At 36.4% G+C, this 18,683-nt stretch overlaps 1 protein-coding gene across 8 annotated transcripts in view; it reads right to left on the bottom strand.

Moving 5' to 3' along the window:
- tox (thymocyte selection-associated high mobility group box) overlaps positions 1–18,215 on the bottom strand; it is a 182,322-nt gene extending 164,107 nt beyond the window's left edge. For 3 of the 8 annotated variants that reach the window (XM_078397432.1, XM_078397430.1, XM_078397428.1), the window contains exon 1: positions 17,720–18,211. In XM_078397432.1, the coding sequence (XP_078253558.1) occupies positions 17,720–17,821 (102 nt within the window). In that variant the 5' untranslated portion in view covers positions 17,822–18,211. Of the gene's footprint in view, positions 1–17,719 lie in introns of all 8 variants that reach the window. The other 5 variants (XM_078397429.1, XM_078397427.1, XM_078397434.1 and 2 more) reach the window with 4 other exon arrangements.
- Between the last annotated feature and the right edge of the window lie 468 nt (positions 18,216–18,683).

The following is an 18,683-nucleotide window of genomic DNA, read 5'->3' on the forward strand; positions in this document are numbered from 1 at the left end:
TTCAAAGGTTGGTGTGAGAAACACTGCAGAATGTTTGAGTTTCACTGTAGTATTGCCAGAGCCAATATACACATTGTGCTTTCAGTTCTATCACCCTCCCCCATCATCCATCCCCCAACCCCCCAATACACAGCTGTGGAGGAACATTCATATTTGAATTACATTTAAAGAGAATTAAATCAATCTGAAAAATAAGCTGTTCTACCAGTTTTGTTGCTTGTATTTTCTAGTTTTAAGTCAAATATGACATCGAAGCCAATTCTTTTTTCAGCCAAGCTTAAGATCACTGATGATCAATGGGTTATTTCTGATTTACCTATTTCAGCACATTATCATTATAGATGGGCTTTCTAGATATCAAGCTTATCATTAGAGGTATATTGGATGCTACAGGACCAGAAAAGTCCTATTAAATTATTACAGTTAAAATTATTTGTCTGTTTCATTAAATAGTTACAAGAAATGAAATCACAAATTATTTCTTAAAGTCTGGTTGATTACGTTTTTTTGGATCGTACATTAATATTATAAATTGATTCCCTAAAAAATGTGGTCGAAAAAAATTCAAAAAGAAAATAGAAAATTATTTAAGGAGAAAATATCTGTGGGCTATACGCATACAGCCAATGATGTTACTAACTGAATAGTAAAAAGCAAGGATGGTTTTGATGGGCCAAATGGCCCATTTCTGTATTGCAATGATTCTATAACTCCCAGGCATTATTCTGCATTAAAAACATTATCTTTATTTATATCTAGATTGTTTTTGTGGATTACAGTAAAGGATTTATGTAGTTAATTGTAGATTAAGCGGCATTGCTTTTAAAATGAGATTCTGGCTGAATTTTGTGGTGGCACATATTATTTCAAAGCTGATAGAAAAAATGTGAGATAGGCACTTAGATTCAATGGTGCTGAGGGGGACAACAAAGTTGTAGTCCAGAGTTAATGTGTTGGAACTAAAAGAGCTGAAAGGAGAGGTTGAAATAAACGTTGGATGACATCATCAGCTGAAAGAAAGGAACGGCTTAAATTGATCAAATAGTGTGAGATCCTAGCAGGTAAACAGATGAAAAGAGCTATAATGTGTGACAAAGAGCCCAGTAGATTGTAATGAAGCAGTGCTGGAACAGGTAAATGGTGAAACAATAGGGCAAGAGATAATATAGTGCTGGAAGTTGAAATGGTTTAATGAACACAATTTTGTTGGATTACTTGGAAAGCCAAAAAGACACGTGGAAAGGATAATTTTGATGTGAGAAGAAACAAACAGGTAGAACTAACACGAGTGAGCAGGAAAGGATTAATAACTCGAAGTGCCATATGGATCCATCAATTAACCTTAAGAGAAGCTGATGAGAAACACTAGCAGACACTTGAGTAATTAATGATATTGTGTGAAATTGACCAAAGAAGATGAAGTGACAGGCATAAGATACTTCATGCAGTCATCAAAAAAGTGGGAAATGTTTTAGGGGACAAAGTAAAAGAGGAACAACAAAGCCTAAATAAAGAGGCAAGCAGTGAGGCAGAATAGAACAATGACCTTGACAATAAGAACAGAGGCTGGAAAAGACTAGCAAGGCACTGCTAGAAATTTGGAGAAAAGACTGAAAAAGCAAAGTCATTATCAAAAACACTGATTGATCAAATTTGTTTTATTATTGTTAATATGTACTTTAGGAAGCACTATAATTTTTATGGCTTGCCGGTTAATGAAATAAATTGACCCGAAACTACATCTTAATTAATCTCAAGCTGATAGAATGTCATACAGTTTGAGCTACTGCAGTTATAACAGATCTTAAAATATTCATGAGGTTGAGTTCCAGAGGTCTCACAACCACATCTGTTGTTCAAAGAACACTCAGCTAAGCCAATCCTGTCAAACCTACAACTAAACCATCAACATATGTTTTGTTAGCCTACCAGAAGCTACTACTAAAATCAATCAAACCGAATTCTATAAATTTGAACACCCTTCTCTAAATCTTCATTTATCTCACAAGTATTTATTTAAAAGTTATCACAGAATTTACTATAATGCATTACATGTTTTGTCTGCAAGTATGCTTGAAGAATTTCAAAAATTTCCTCAAATTAGATGAGATAAATAGACAAAAACAAAATAAGGCTTGATGTGTTGGCTTGTGCTGGATACAGTTGCAACAATCAGGAAATGATAAAAACCACTGTGTATGGCATCTCTTCCTCTGGATTAAGGATAGTTCAAACTTCTGATTGCTATCCAGTGGCCCCTGCTGCCATTGTGTATCAGATCTGAGCAGAGTTTTGCTGCCTCATTCTTTTGGTGGCTCGTCTGCTGATCCCCAACATTCAATGGGTTGAAATAAGGTTATGCAGTTGCACAAAAATGTATTCTGCAACAAGGACTCATTGAACTTCTTCCTTCAGGGAGGATGAATGGAGGGAGGAATAAGAGTAAAAAAAATGAAAGGAAGACATTGCAGTACAATTAGCAAAACTACGGTTTGGACATTTAACTAACAAATTAATTGAGAAAAAATAAAGATTTTATATAGAATTTCTACAAATTTTCAGCTTGATAATGGTCTCCACACCTCTCACTTGTAAATTCAAATATTAATGCAAGGTATTTTTCATTTCAAATACCAGAAACACTATAAGTTTCAATAGGCTGCTACTGTAGCCAAGTAAACTGGCACAGGTCAAAAGATCACATTTTAAAATGAGATCACTAAATTTTCACAGCTTGATAGTTAAGTAATAAATAATGTGTTCCCATTCAGTCCCAACATTAAGTCTTTTATGTTGCCTGAAGGTACAATCTTTTGGCTGTGACTATTAAATGTAACCATAGTAACGGACACATTTATTTCTTGGATTAGTGAACCACTGGAAATATTAACGTAGTAGACTAAATGGGGGATTTAGCATAATCTGTTGATAGTAGGATGAAATTTTAGAAGTTCTAATGTTCTTTCAATGGAGCAAATATTATACATCTTCAGAAAGTAGCCTGCAACCAAGTGGCAAGATTTATTAGATAATCTCATCCTTTTAAACACTGGATAGATGTAGGCAAACTACTGCCATTGTTACACAACCAAGTCAGGTTTTAACACAATTTCATAACATTTATAACAACATATGTAGATATTTGCCTACCGCAGTTAATGGTATAACATACACGTGCTTGAAAGGATATAAAAGAAAGGGAAATTTCAGCATCAAGCACAACCCTTTCAAAATAATATGACAAATATTCAAAAGTTAAACTGGGTCAGAGAAAACAATGTTCAATAATTACTGAACGTTGAATTGTTGAGAAATTTGAATAGTTTCACATTGGAATCGTTAAGAAAATGGAAGGGTTTTACAATGCAACCTTTTTAATGCAGCAATCATGCAGGTTTCTAATAATTACTTTTACAATCTGAATTATAAAATCTACTTAAATCAAATGGATTTAATTACCAAGCACAAATCCAGATCCTAAATGGTAAATTTCTAAGGAAATACATGCCTCTGTCTGAAAGGGATTATAAACGCCTTTATTTTGGAGATACGAGATAAAAATCTTTTAAAGGATTTGATGCAATATTTTAAGTACTCCTTATGTTAATAAGTTTAGCACTTAAACATGTACCATAGCACTAACGCATTGATTAGGACAATGAAACAATCAATACATTTTATTTCATTAAACAAAGTGGCTTTTGTAAGACTAACCTAAATGGAAAAATAAAGTCAACAAAAAGGGAATAGCAATAAGAAAATAGTTTTGTTTTCTAGTTATTAAGCTGTAAATCGTCTGAATCTAATCCTGAGAGCCTCTGGGCAAATGGCATTGTAAATAGTGCCCACACTTCAGATATTTCTTTCACTTGTACAAAAGTGTTGTATGCATTTCGTCCAAGAAGATTCCCACTCTTGAGTGCCCTGTCCTTGTAACTCCAGCTCTATCTGCAACTCTCCTCTCCTTCCAATACTTTAACATGTTGTTTCCTCTAGATCTATGCATTTCCTTATACCTCTTTACAGAAAATATTGTACAAGTTTTGCACATGCTACATTTATTTGTATTTCAGAGGTGGAGGTCAGACGAGGTCTGTAGAATTTTCCATTCAATAATTTCACAGCTACACTCCTGGTGCAAAGATGAATCTGTAAATCTACTCTTATGTTTCAAGGAAATCTATCTCCTCCAGAACATAGCAAAATTACTGTAATTCAGAGAGCATTCAATGCTTCCACTTTGCAAAATTACGAAGGGTAGTTCTGGAGAACTATATGGATGCATGCTGTTTGAGCAGCCTTGCTGTATAGTTTCTGATTCTGTTAGAGATTTTGATTTCAATAGATAATAAACAAGCCAGATCTAATTTCACTTTTTCACAATGGATATTGATTCACAATATAAGGGAGGGGGTCTATATGTCAGATGAACATAGAACATGATCTCATTTGAAACAACGTGGCTGTACATTATGTTTGACCCATGGCAGATGGAATTAAGATGTTTCCGACTAGATGGCTGTTTCAAATAAAGAAGAGTCAAAACTAAACTTAACTATGACTTGACGCCGAGAAAATAATGGCCCAGAAATTGTTGGAAAACAATAGAGTTCACAGTTCCTGCCATAAGGTGTGTAAAGGCCAGTCAATTTGTGATTTGAAAGGGATGCACCATATATCATGACAGCCATACACTGCTCCATCTTTGGCCTTGCACAAAAAAAAAAGAATGCTATCTGAGAGTCGTGTCAAAGATTTGCTTGATTTTGCTAGGAATGGAATAATCTCAATCCAGGTACTTAGAACTGCTATTTCATGTCATATGAAGCCCACGAATGAGGCGCTTTAAGATATTGACATAAACTCAACCCTGCAGCCATGCAAGAGAACAATTAAAACTGACGATCTCACTCAAATACTTAATAAATTATTCTGAGAGATTTTTCATACTTTCTACTTTTACTTTTCTGTATCTTTCAATCCAATCCTCCATCCTTTGTCTATCACTTTCTCAAACCATATACAGTCCAGCACTTAAATATCCACCTTGAAATTTCACCTCAATTTAATCACCATGATTTCAATGTTACTTTTGGCTTTCCTCTGGATACACCGGTTTCTACTAAATATTCTCTGCTAGCCAAATTCATGGTTCCTTTTAAATTTCCTATCGCTTATAGTCTCTCTGTTTCCATTGTCTTAATCACTGACATCTCTGCCCCACATTATTGTATTCCTCAATGCAATCCAAATCTATTCTGAGCCCCACTTCCATCTGCACATGTTTCTCAAAAAAAGTCTCCATTGAGTCATTCAAACTTACAGCAGCCTAATAATTGGCCCCACATTTGCCAAGAGATACCTCTTTCCGTTATTTTGGTCACTTACTCCCTTTTCTCCTTCTTTGATTTTATTCCAAACAATAACTTCAATGTCTTTCTTCCATCCCATATGCCTTGATTGCCATACTGTCCTCTCCAAAGTTTCAGTGAATACAGACTGGATTGTATATTGCATACAGATGGTTTAGACAGCCATAAGATGGACAACATCAAGTTCAAACTGTCCTGATACTCCTCTGCCAATACACAAGGCTTCCTGGCTTCCCTTTTCTCCCATCATTTTCAAGTTCTCCAATTCCCTTCACTTCAGAGTCAGAGAAAATGCAGAGAACATAGCCAATCAGTTATAAACATGTTAATTGAAGAACACACAATGATTACATCTAAAAGATGGACACAAAGTGCTGGAGCAACTCGAGGGGTCAGGCAGCATCTGTGGAGAAAATGACCTCCCAGTTTCCCCCCACCCTCTACTTTCAGTCTGAAGAAGGGTTCCAATCCAAACATCAGCTGGAACCAGCTGCTGGAGGAGGTAGTTGAGGCAGGTATTGCAACAACATTTAAAATATATTTGGACATGTACATGGGCAGGAAAGCTTTAGAGGATAAAGGTCAAACACAGGCAGTTGGGACAAGTGTAGATGGGGCATCTTGGTCAACATGGGAAAGTTTGGCAGAAGGGCCCATTTCCATGCTATATGACTCTATTGTGTTTAGTTTTGGTCACCCTTCTGTAGGAAAGATGCCATTAAGTTGGAAGGAGTGTAGATAAGATTTGAGGATGTTGGCAGGACTTGAGGGAATGATGTAAAGGGAGAAATTGGAGTGGCTAGGACTTTATTCCTGAGAGTGCAGGAGGCTGAGCAGTGATCTAAAAGAAGTGTAGAAAATTATGAGGAGAAAAGATGGAATGGATGCATAGATTCTCTATCCCAGGTTAGGGGAATCATGAACGAGAAAGCAAAGGTTTAAGATGAGATATGAGACATTTAGACAGGTACATTGGTCTACCTTAGATGAGGTATTTTGGTCAAGATGGATAGTTGGGCCAAAGAGCCTATATCCATGCTGCATGATTATGACCATTTAATATTGGATGAAAAGAAAGATGATGCTTCAAATTTTACAATCAACGGCGATAAGGCAGCGTTTGCAACTAAACCTGAAGACACCTCATACAGTCTTTGACTTCCTAAAACACAACATATCACACTTATCTGAATTAAATGATGAAACAACCTTCCATCACCTCCCTCTGCTTCTTACCTTGAAGCCAATTTTAAATTAGTCCAGTGGCATTGATTTTCTGTACCCCAATGCAACTTTCAGTCAGGCACCGAATATTCAGTGGCATCTAGAGTGAAGTGATCAAGCAGATTGAACTGCCAAATAGAGTGAAGAATTCTTGGAGGGCATAGAACAGGAAGCAAACAAACAAGCGGCTTATAGACAATAGACAATAGGTGCAGGAGTAGGCCATTCGGCCCTTCGAGCCAGCACCGCCATTCAATGTGATCATGGCTGATCATTCTCAATCAGTACCCCGTTCCTGCCTTCTCCCCATACCCCCTGACTCCACTATCCTTAAGAGCTCTATCTAGCTCTCTCTTGAATGCAATCAGAGAATTGGCCTCCACTGCCTTCTGAGGCAGAGAATTCTGCAGATTCACAACTCTCTGACTGAAAAGGTTTTTCCTCATCTCCGTTCTAAATGGCCTACCCCTTATTCTTAAACTGTGGCCCCTGGTTCTGGACTCCCCCAACATTGGGAACATGTTTCCTGCCTCTAACATGTCCAACCCCTTAATAATCTTATACGTTTCGATAAGATCCCCTCTCATCCTTCCAAATTCCAATGTATACAAACCTAGTCGCTCCAGTCTTTCAACACATGACAGTCCCGCCATTCCGGGAATTAATCTAGTAAACCTACGCTGCACGCCCTCAATAGCAAGAATATCCTTCCTCAAATTTGGAGACCAAAACTGCATAAACTTTTACTCATTTTACAGATTCAAGACTGTTTCATTGTCATACTTTATATACCGGCAACAGAACAATGAAACACTTATTTTATCAGCCCACTAACACATTAACCCACAAATAATATAATAATCAATAATACAATAAATTAATAATCAATAATACTAAGTAACCATAATATTGCAAACGTGCATAGATCATTGTTGCTAATGTGATGTGTTATGTAATGTTCAAGAGCCTGATGGTTGGCTGCCTGACAGTGAAATAAAGACTATGATCTACAAATTAGACCAAGCTGGAAACTAAAATATCATAAGCAAACATAAAAAATTTAAGCAGTTGAAGCAATAATCTGTAATTATTTGAAATATGTTTGAAACCTTTATCCTGAAATAGCTGTAATGGCACACCATATTTAATAGTTTTCAAAAAGGTTGTTTCAGCAATAACTTTGACTTAGCATGGTATTAGAAATTTAGTCATTCGGCAATGCTTAACATTTTCCGTCAGTTTTATAATAAGAATAGTTGTAAAAACTTGATGTTCTTGTTAAATCACTGATGTTGCATTGTTGCATTGTAGAAAATTACACTCAAAGAAGAATATTACTGATAGGATTTTTTCAATACTTTATCGACAGAAGTTGGTGTCTGATCTGCATTGCAGTGACATTCAGCATTGATAGTTCTGCTATCCATAGAACTACAAAGCCTGGGTTTCTATATTACTTTGAAACTCATTTGCTAAATGTTTTATTCTTTATCTTATCTCCTACTGCTATAAATCTAATTGCTTCTTCCCTCCTTAGCATTAATTAGGAAATGTTTGATCACATATATTAACTTGATACACAGTTATTTGAAGTGGGATTTAAATATAATACAATAACAATGACTTGCAACTAGCCAATTTATAACTGGGCTTGAAATAATAATAACTTCAAATTTAAAATGTACATAGTTTTTTATAATCTGTGATAATAAATTGCCTTCTGGTTGTCCACTGCCATAATAGGTTATTAGCTACTAACTGCCCTGTAAAATCCTAAATTTGTGACCTCAGTGAACACAAACTAAATGTTGAATCACCACCACATATGTCAGAAATAAATTCACGACTATTAACGTCAGTGATAAAGAGACTTCACTAAGTAGCATCATAGCGAGAAGACCAAAATTTCAACATTAATTGCATAAACTGCCACATAATCTCATCAAACAGGAATCTATTTAAAAATTGAGATTTGCTTCAAAATCTTATCGTGCAATTTTCAACATCGACTAAGATTGTTATATTTCAGTAAACTTCAAAGATCATCATAAATATCAAAAGACATCAAGGAATAGCAAGTTCATTTTTTATGCTCATGATGCACGACAGTTGAAACTAGCGGAGGAAATATATTTTACTCCATATTACCTGCCTTCCATCAACCTGACAAAAAGCTTGGGTGGTGGACAAATAAAACAGTGAAAGATTTTCTTTCAGTCCAGATGCCATCCATGGAAATCATAAAGTCCTTTTTATATGTTTACATTGCCATTTTCACATTGAATTGAGTAGGGAAACAGCTGTGACTTCTTTAATAGGCTGGATTAGCCACAAAAAAAATCTTCCCATGTTAGTTTATTTATTTCCCTTGTGGGACCAAGTTCCTCTAAATGCCAGATTTTGCACCCACCCTAAACCAAATGATGGCCCAGGCCCACCCAATTTTTATGGCTAGGCAACCTATTCTCCCCTTAAATGGTGGCCATTTGGATCAGTTTATTGGCAAATGGTTCAACTATCGAGGCTGTTAGGTTCGACCAGACTTGTGTTGTTGCTTACTGGAGGGACTGATTACTTCCAAGGAAACATTCTCATCAGGAGGAGATAATATTAATCTCAACATGTCATAATTACCCTATCTGAAGGTCAAAGTTAAACAAAGGTTAGAATTTTCATATATATTTTTTTCCATACCACATCAAGTCTCTTATCTTAACCACTGTAACGCAGACTCCATGCACATAATTAGATGAACAGGAATGAATTTTGATAGAATGGTGAATTTTGCACATATTTCTCAGGGTACACCAATATTTGGGAACAATTGTTGGCCAGCTCTGAAAATATTTCAAAAACCTGTCTCAAAGAAGAGGTACTGGTCAGTCATGGCTATGTATCTTGACCTCCCACTGCTTTTGTAACAATCTGCACTCCCCAGCAAGATTAGAGTGATCACTTTTCTGCAGGTACAATTTCCTTCAACAGATTTCTCTTTTGATTTTGATATTGTCAATGAGTCATTTGTATTCACTGGGTCACAAGGGGGGATAAATTTAGAGCTGTAGTTAGGTCTGATATTACTTTCAATAACAGGGCTAGGATTAGGAGATAATAGTGGATGAATGGTTAGAATCCGATTGAAAAACAGACTTACAATAAGGGTCAGATTTAGTATTAGCTAGCCGGGCGTGGACCCGTTGGGCCCAAACCTCTCCTGCGGGCCCGGCAACCCCCATTGGGTCCAAAGTTCTCCTACGGGCCTGGCAAACCTCCCCCAACTGACGATACTCACCCACCATCCCCCCCTCAACCCTGCTTAAAACTCCCCTGGGGCCGGGGGCGGGCAAGGGGGGAGAGGAATGGGGAGAAGGAGCCACTCACCCCGGGCCTGGGCGGCCATCACATCAGCCAGCAGCAGGAGAGCTCTCCTCCCTCCTCCCCCCTCCCCCTTATTGGCCACCACTCCCATCACTTGGTCGGGTCCCACCCCCCTCCGACAGGCAACCCTCCCCCTACCGTGCATGCGCGGATGTGGCGGCTATCTTACGTAAGTATTAGATCAACGGGCCCCAACTGCTCAGACCCATTGGGTTCCCGTTGTGACGTCAAACACGGAGGGAGCAAATCAGGACAAGTTGGACCCCACGTGGAGGGGAGGTGGTAGAACCGATCAAATTTATTAAAGTTTAAAAAGTTATTAACTTTTAAAATATAACAACCTTTTTAACTGCAGGCCAATGGTGAGTAAGGTGGAACAAAAATTGTCGCGCTATCGTGTACCGTTTTGGCTGTATATCGGGTACGCGCAAACACACAAGATGAGAGTTTTAGTAATATATCGATGTCTTAATCAGAGTCAGAACATACCCTGTGAAAATACAGTGAACAATTTAAAGTCCACTATCTGACAGATACTAACTTATTTAATTATAGTCCTTATTACACCAGTTAAAATGTTATCATCTGAGGCCCTGAGTTTTGGAAGGATATTTTCAGTAAATAAACCTTAACAATAGATACAGGACAGTTGGAACTTAGTTAAAAAATATTTCCAGTGCCATCATTATACTTACACAGCAGTCTGTAATCATATCATGCAACTGAATAATATGCTTTAATCTTAAATTCACACCTAAAAGGGTATTGAATGAAAAATGTTAGGTACCTTCACAAAGGTTAGAAGATTTACAAATTACTTGACCAAAGATTATTAGAAAGTATCTGCACCAGATTGTATGTTTGTCTGAATCAACAGTAGCAACACATTCTTAAATAATACAGATGTTATCAACAAGTTCAAATGTGAAGCAAATGATCGCAATATATTCAAGATTTGATATTCCTTATCCTGCCTGGCTAAATAGCAACTCGTTTAAAGAAATTGTAACACACTTAGTGTTATTTGTCAATACTTAAATTATTCACACATTTGTTTATGAATGTGTAGCTATGGACTTCGCCAGTAATAATGCAGTGAGTGCTGGCAATGCTTGATATACACACATGATATGCAATTAAAATGCCCTTTCAGATTCTTATAAGGTTGTCAGTCAAGAGAAAACCGTTCTTGACAGCATTCAATGAACCATACCCACGAACCACTCAACAGGAACTTAAACAGTAACCGAATTTGTAACTAGCAAGGGAAATTGCTATCCTGATAAGCTTTATTAGCAAGACATTTCTTTTTAAATGCAGATAGGTTAGAAATTAAGAAAATACTGTAACCTCCCAAGAACACCTCGTTGAAAGTTCTATTAATTTTCGGAATTCTAAACAAAATGTTTTACAAGTTTATTATATTTCAATGTTGCACTTTTAGATCAGGAAATTTAAGTTTAAAAAAAAATCATCATTAAAATATTAAACCCATTAGATTTTTACCAATATTTGTCATGTTTTATGAACAAATATTACAAAATACATGTTTTAATCTGTGTAGAGATGAATTACATATCCAATGAAATATTCCCATTATTTAGTTACTATCCACTTGATTGCACCATATTCTGACTCTTAATTCTTGACAGAGTAATTCTTACTAAAGATCATTTTCGACATTTAGCACCCATTTCTGTATAATTCTACATAGCTACAGAACTAAAATGAATTAACTAACCCAAACTGGGCCAATGTTTACACAATGCAAGTACATTGGTGGAAGTGTCACAATATACTTATTTTGTGACCTTCAGAAAATCATTGGTAAAATAAACTGGGGTGGTTGGCTGTGAGCAACTGAGTGCACCTTCCATCATTCCAATTCTCATTCTCCAGTGAACAATGGAGATTCATAATGTTCACAAAACACTGGCCACTTTTAAGATATATGTAACTACAGACACCAATTTAAACAACATCACAAATTCACTTGGAAGGTGTGGATATCCACAAGACTTGGTTTAAATTGGAAGTAATCTAAAATAATTCTAGGTAGTCTTCAAAGGGCAGCCCTAAGAAATGAGTAATAGACTCTTAAAAGTAGCTGCCCAGCTACTCTAGCTTATTTATTATGAAAGGCATCTCATTTGTTTTTGTCTTATTTAGAAAAGCTAAAAGCATTCTACGGGGCAATCAAATGATAACAAATATACCTATTGTTAAATTCCTCTTTTGGGAACAGCACACTGGTAAAGAAGAGGGAATACATTTATCTCATTTGCATTTGCATTTACAAAGCCAACGATGAACTTAAACCTCGACAGTTTTTTAAATATATAACATGACTATAGAAACAATTATTTATCTATGATCGCAATTTATAAGGTTAGCTTTATTATCTCCTTAATATTATTGCCATCAAATGACTAAATTTTACCAATAGAACTATGTATTACTATTTGTGGCATCAGAAACTGACATCAAAATCAACACGATTAATAGAAAATAAAACAGCAATCTGGCTGATCCAATGACTGAACTAATCTTTAAGTTCTACCTCTATTTCTAGCTTTGTCTGATGCATCAATGCACGATTTTTCACGTAAATCTTGTGAATGTATCAGAAATCTCACAAAACTAGCATGCTATTCTCGACAGTGCAGTTACTTGGTTTTCAATTCCATGAGAAATGTTGTTCAATTTACCACCAGTAGCGGCTGTGTATCCTTCCAGTGATATTAAAAGGATCCCATGTTCCGATATTACAACTGTTCTACTTCTACATCAAAGTTGATCTAAACCATGGAAAACTTCATATGTTCAAACAGGAAATTTCAAAACTAACCAACACTTGAGCTCAAAGCATCAACCATAGCATATAGCCTGCCAGATACAAGGGCAATTTATGATTGCTGTTATTCACAAAATATGTACAGCTAATGGACTTAGATTTTGTTTTAAAGTTCAGTGTGTTTTCAAACATAGCATCCTGCTTTCTTAGTCGGAGTTTGTGTCCTCCAAACTGTTTTTTGGAAATAGTTGTTTGATCCGCAATGCCATGCTGTAATTTTGGAGATACATACAATGCACATACAACGAGTTCCATGATCTTTCATCCAAACAATGACCAATTGAAAAGTTACAAGTTTTAAGGCACTTTGGAAAATCTCAAAGATGTAAAAGGCAATACATCAAAGAAGCTGGATTTTAAATTTAAATATAAATCCACTTGGAGGCAGTTATTCAAAGATACTTGTTGATCAGCTTATTTTGTTAAACAGTTGGGTCAGAATCGATACAAGTACAGCCATCATCCTTAATTAAGTACGAGTGACATGATCTAGAAAATCTGTCTCCCTTCGTTTTATGTTATCTAAATGAGGTGAGCGCAGATGCATCCTCACTGCAACAGTAGCGACAAGTACACACTAATGAGTGTCACATATGGAGCATGGCATAGCTGATCAAACTACTATGTCTACCACAACACATACTGGAAAACATGAACTCCAACAGTGGACAACTCTGCTTTCTTGGCGTGAAGCCTGCAGGGTGCATTGTTTTGTTTGATAACACATACTGAGAATTAAATTTTGATGCACTCAACCTGATTAAAGTAACAGCAATCTTTGTCAATATCATTATAAATTGAACCCAGCAACACTTGCAGCTCGTGGATTCCCAAAATATTGTTTTTTTAAATATAACAAGTGTACATGAAATACTTAACGTTTTGAAATTCTGTGCTGCCATATGGTCAAAATGTTTCTGTGTTGAGGTTTTTTTCTAGATTGTTCCTAGTTTGCATTTTGCATTAGCAATTCTTTCTTTTGTCAGTTCTTTTGTCTGCGCAAAATTGGCTGCATTCCAGATTCAAAGTAGACCTATTCATTTGCTGACCATATAACCAGTGCCATTTTAGTTCACATCAGCCTGAGAGCTAAGCTCCACAGAGAATAAAAGGCTCGTTTCACCACTGACGAATGGTGTATATATTTTGCTGTGATAAAAAAGGTAATACCATGTCTGAAGCTAACAATATAACTTATAATTTCTCATTCAGGGGCAGGCAGCTGCCAAAATACTCATCACCTAAAAACTTCAATAGCTGTCAAAGCAGTCCTCACACTAAAACTATCATCATCATCCAAATTGTGACCTATTAATTTATTACTTATGTTAAAATAATGCTAGACAATTGTAGGAGATTCAAAAAATATTGAAAAGTCAGAGATATCGCACCCCTTAAACTCAAAGTATTGGGATTAGGATGTTTGACTACAAAGCACAATTTTGATGAGGTATAAATGAAATGAACTTATTTTTGCATTCAGGTAATTTCTATTACTTCAAGTGCAGTGAAACAGACTAAACACATCTCATTGACTTCTTTGATTTAAACAGAGCTGTTTATAATGTTCTACTTGAATCAAGTCTTCTCCAAATTGTTTGTATTTGGTTTCCTTTAAAAGTTGTCATAGAGTTTGATTACTCTTTTTTGAAATGCTAGAAAGATCATTAAAACAGGGTGGAAATGTCAAAGTTTGATCTTTATTCACCCTTGACATAAGATATATTTAAGAACAACATTTATATGCGCAATGCAATTGAGAATTGGTTTACAATCACAAAAACTTGTGAAAATGTAGATGTACATCTATAAACAGTAAAATTAAATTCACAAATGAAACAACATTCTTAGATAGTACATAAATATATATATTAAAATAAACAATTAAATTAAGTATTAAAATTTCCTTTTATTAGTTCCACAATAAAGTGTTGCCATTTTTCGTTATTTTAATGACTGAATGATTGTAGTTCATAATTCAAACATAATTATTTTGTAGGATTTCCTCCTCTCTTACTTTTCATTGATTGCTTTAAAGTTGTTCTTGGCTTCTGTTTACTCAGAACTGTCCAAAGTGATGCCAGAAATACTTAGGTTTCTGGGGTGGTAATATGTTATTTAGAACTAGATTAGTTTGTTAAGTGTTTTGAGGGTCACTTTGGGTATGACCTCTTCTGTGTGTATCAGTCAGGCAATGATGTATCATTAACGCACAGCAGCTGTATCCCAATTGATGCCATGAGCATAACAGCTTTTTATAGCCATCAAGGGAGTGTAGATTGGATTCTTTTATTAAACACCAAATCTGATTTTTACATTATGTGACCTGTAGTTTTCTAAATAGCCCGTATGTTCAAATGTTAATGTTTTTCCAAAAGTCAATACACCCTGACACTATATTATTCTTGCAACATCTTCAGTAGTTATTTGCTATATTTTGCAACAAGTTACAGGCTATTTAAAAGACTGGAAATAAATGGCTTCTAACATGGTAAAGAGCGACCCTGGGCAACTCACAATAGCTACTAATGATATATGGTTGACTGGAGAAAACTGCAGCTCGCACCATTTACTCAGAAAGGTCAATTCTTACTCAGAACACTCAAACGTTCACAAAGAAAATGATAATTTCATGAAAATAAATTGAATAAATCACCAGTCCTATGTGAAACAGTGATTAAAACTGATTAGGATTTGCAGGAAAGATATTACTCTGGTAAGTTAACAATTGTTTGCTCATAACCGGGAAGGCAATACAATTTTACGAATTGTACTAAGTGAAAAATAATAGGTTATGTGTAACAGGTAATAATTCTGTTGATCATCTTGATAAACACCAGAACACAAAAACGAACTCAGCACTTAACACCATCCTGCATTTGTGTGAAATGATCCATTAATTTATGAATTATATATTTCATTCATTCAAGTGAAACCTCAGATAGTATTGAAGATAATTGCACAGAAAAGAAAGGATACTTGCAAATGAATTGCAATGCTGTAAACTATTCTTTGGGTGTAGATAACGCTATAAACCTTGAGGCGTTTTATAAATGTAATCTTAAACCCAGAGGCCAGAAAGAAGTCTCGAATGCTAAGATATGTTACTTTCGCTTTTTAAAACACTGGGATTTTTCACAAGCATTTTTAGTTGTGCATCTGTTTCAACATAAAACCAAATGTTAAATGCAAAACACTTACAAAAACAAAGTTTAATTTACTTCATGTATTTGATGTGCACCATTTGTAGATGTAGTCAAAGCCAGTTGAATGCAATAGGTTAGTTAAAATATATCTAATCTTTACGAATACAAGAAAATTGAGTGTTTTAAACATGATGATTGTGTTTGGTTATAAATTTACTGATAAAAAAACAGGTGTTTTTAACTCGGTTTAATGTAGTTTCTTGTTTTAGCAGCATTAATGCTACCAAAACCTAATAGTATAGTACTTGATTCACTTCCCACAACGCTCCTATGTTGTGACATTACTGTAATAACTTTGTTTTCTAGATTTCCAGGCTCCAGTTTCCAATATTATAGAGCAATTTAGTTTTCATTATTAAAGAAAAAACACTATTTCTATCAGAATCACCACAGACAGTCACAAAGGTATTCCCTACATATTAAAAACGAACTGAAAACAAATAATTGGCAAGAATTTGTGATATGGAAATTGATGCAATCAGATGTTAAAACTTACAGCGGATCATTTTATAACTATTTATATTCAAATATATTCATTGTTGCCCCCTGATTTAAAATTAAGTGGAAAACTATTATACTCTAAACATTAATGTTTATTAGTCAATGCTTATTTAACACCACATCGTTAATGTTTAAATGAAAACTATCTGCTGTATGTGTTGTGTTACTTTTTTAGAACACTAATAAATGGGTTTGATTTGTTCTGCTGTTGTTTGGCAATACACATAGACCACGCATGCACTTAACTGGAGATATCTGTTCAGGTCTTACATTCTTTCGTATTTAAACTGTAGTTTTACCCACGTACAACATCGTAAGGCCCTTGTTTTTGTCTGTTTACCCAAGAAATACCTTACACATTTGGCATAAACAGCTTTGTTTCAATTGCCCTCCCACACGGTAACCATGCTGATCCGCTCAGAGCACTTTCCAAACAGCAGATTTCATACACCATCAAACTCTCTTCAACTAGTCCAACCGCCCAATTCCAACAAATATGTTGTCAACGCGAGTTAATCGACACCATGATAATTGATTCATTTTAATTGCACTGTGTCCCCTTGTCCTTAAATACTACGTGCGCTAAAAACTTCGCCAACTGAACCTAAAGCACATTTTTAAAGAACACCCACTTGCTATGTTGTAGGCACTAACGTGGGGACAGATCACTGGCCGGAAACATTGAGCCTACTATTACAATAGATGCAAAACTACGTGCAAAACAAAGTTATTGAGAAAACAGCACGATTTTTAAATATTAAGAGAAAACTGTAAGTCTGCTTCTTAATAGTATACAAACATGATTATCGAGCCTGTTCAGTCACAGTTTCTGAGACAATGAAAGGAAATGAGTCGGAACTAGTTTTATTAAGATCAATTACAACCATGCCATTCCCTACTGTAAACATCCTGCGATTTAAAAAGTGTGGGGAGGCTAAAAGAAAAGGTACATCGTCTCTCGCTGACACTCCGGCCTCAGCTTTCACCTACAATGCAATACAATTCGAAATTCATCAGTACCACCTTATTGTCCCCAGCCAAGTGCCTACACAGCCCGCTGCGGCTCAGCCTTGCGTTAGACCGCTTGCAGCTTTTGCAGAACTCCAGAAACATTCAAAACAGACACAAGAGTAACAATACATTTGTTGTTTAAAAAAAAGAAAAAAAGAACTAAAGTCAATCACCTTATTGCAATAGTATGGATCTAAGCAGGGTGAAGGTCCCAGGCAGGGAGTATCAGTGGAGATGTTAGCTGGAGCAGTCTGGAGATAAAACCTCACGTCCATTTCAGAGAAATTTGCAGTGAACACATCAAGCAGCTCCCCTCTTTTTTTTCTGGTTTGTTCGTGAGCGCAGAGAAAGAAAGAGTGTGTGAGAAAGAGAGAAAGAGAGAGAGAGAGAGAGAGAGAGAGAGAGAGAGAAAGAGAAAGAGAAGAAACAAGAGAGGGAGGAGAGGCACCTTCCCTGCCTCACATCCGTTTGTGGTCTGCAGTGAGAGAACTCTCCAAAATAAAGCAGAGAGCAGCAGCCCGTAGTTCTCTGCTCCAACAGAAGCCGCGTAGTAGCAATACTTGCAAAGAAAATAATATTCAAAAAAAATATCAAGTCAGTCAGAGGCTCTTTTTAAAAAAGAAACACGAGTTGAAGGAGATGTCTGACTTTTTCTCACCACCAACCAACCCCCCCCTCACCTTACGGAAGGCGACTGTGCAGTTTTGGTCAGCCTTCCTTGAGCTGCTCCTGAGCGCGTCCAGTGTGGCACCGTGAGCGGCGCCAGCCAACACACAAAGGGAAATGCTCCGCCGCACCGGCGGGCAGCGGCAGCCAGGGGGCGCGCCGACTGCCCCCCCCCCCCGCCCCGGGGCGGCCTGACAGACCCAGTCAGCTCCACAAAGCCATACATTATCTCGCCTGACAAATGGTTTGTTTTGATGTTCATAAAATGAACCATTAGACAATATGCCAGCACTGTCATTCTGGGCATTATTAAAATGTCTCAGCGCACCCTCCCCCCACACCCTGAAATTCATTATTCTTTGCCACAACAAGCAATATCCTACCCTCTCATCATATTCTTGGCTGTAGCTAGTGGTGATGGAAGCCTTTCTGATTCTCAGTCAGTTGTTCTCACAAGTTTACTGATTCTTG

This window comes from Rhinoraja longicauda, chromosome 4, assembly GCF_053455715.1.
Source record: "Rhinoraja longicauda isolate Sanriku21f chromosome 4, sRhiLon1.1, whole genome shotgun sequence".
NCBI classification, from domain to species: domain Eukaryota; kingdom Metazoa; phylum Chordata; class Chondrichthyes; order Rajiformes; family Arhynchobatidae; genus Rhinoraja; species Rhinoraja longicauda.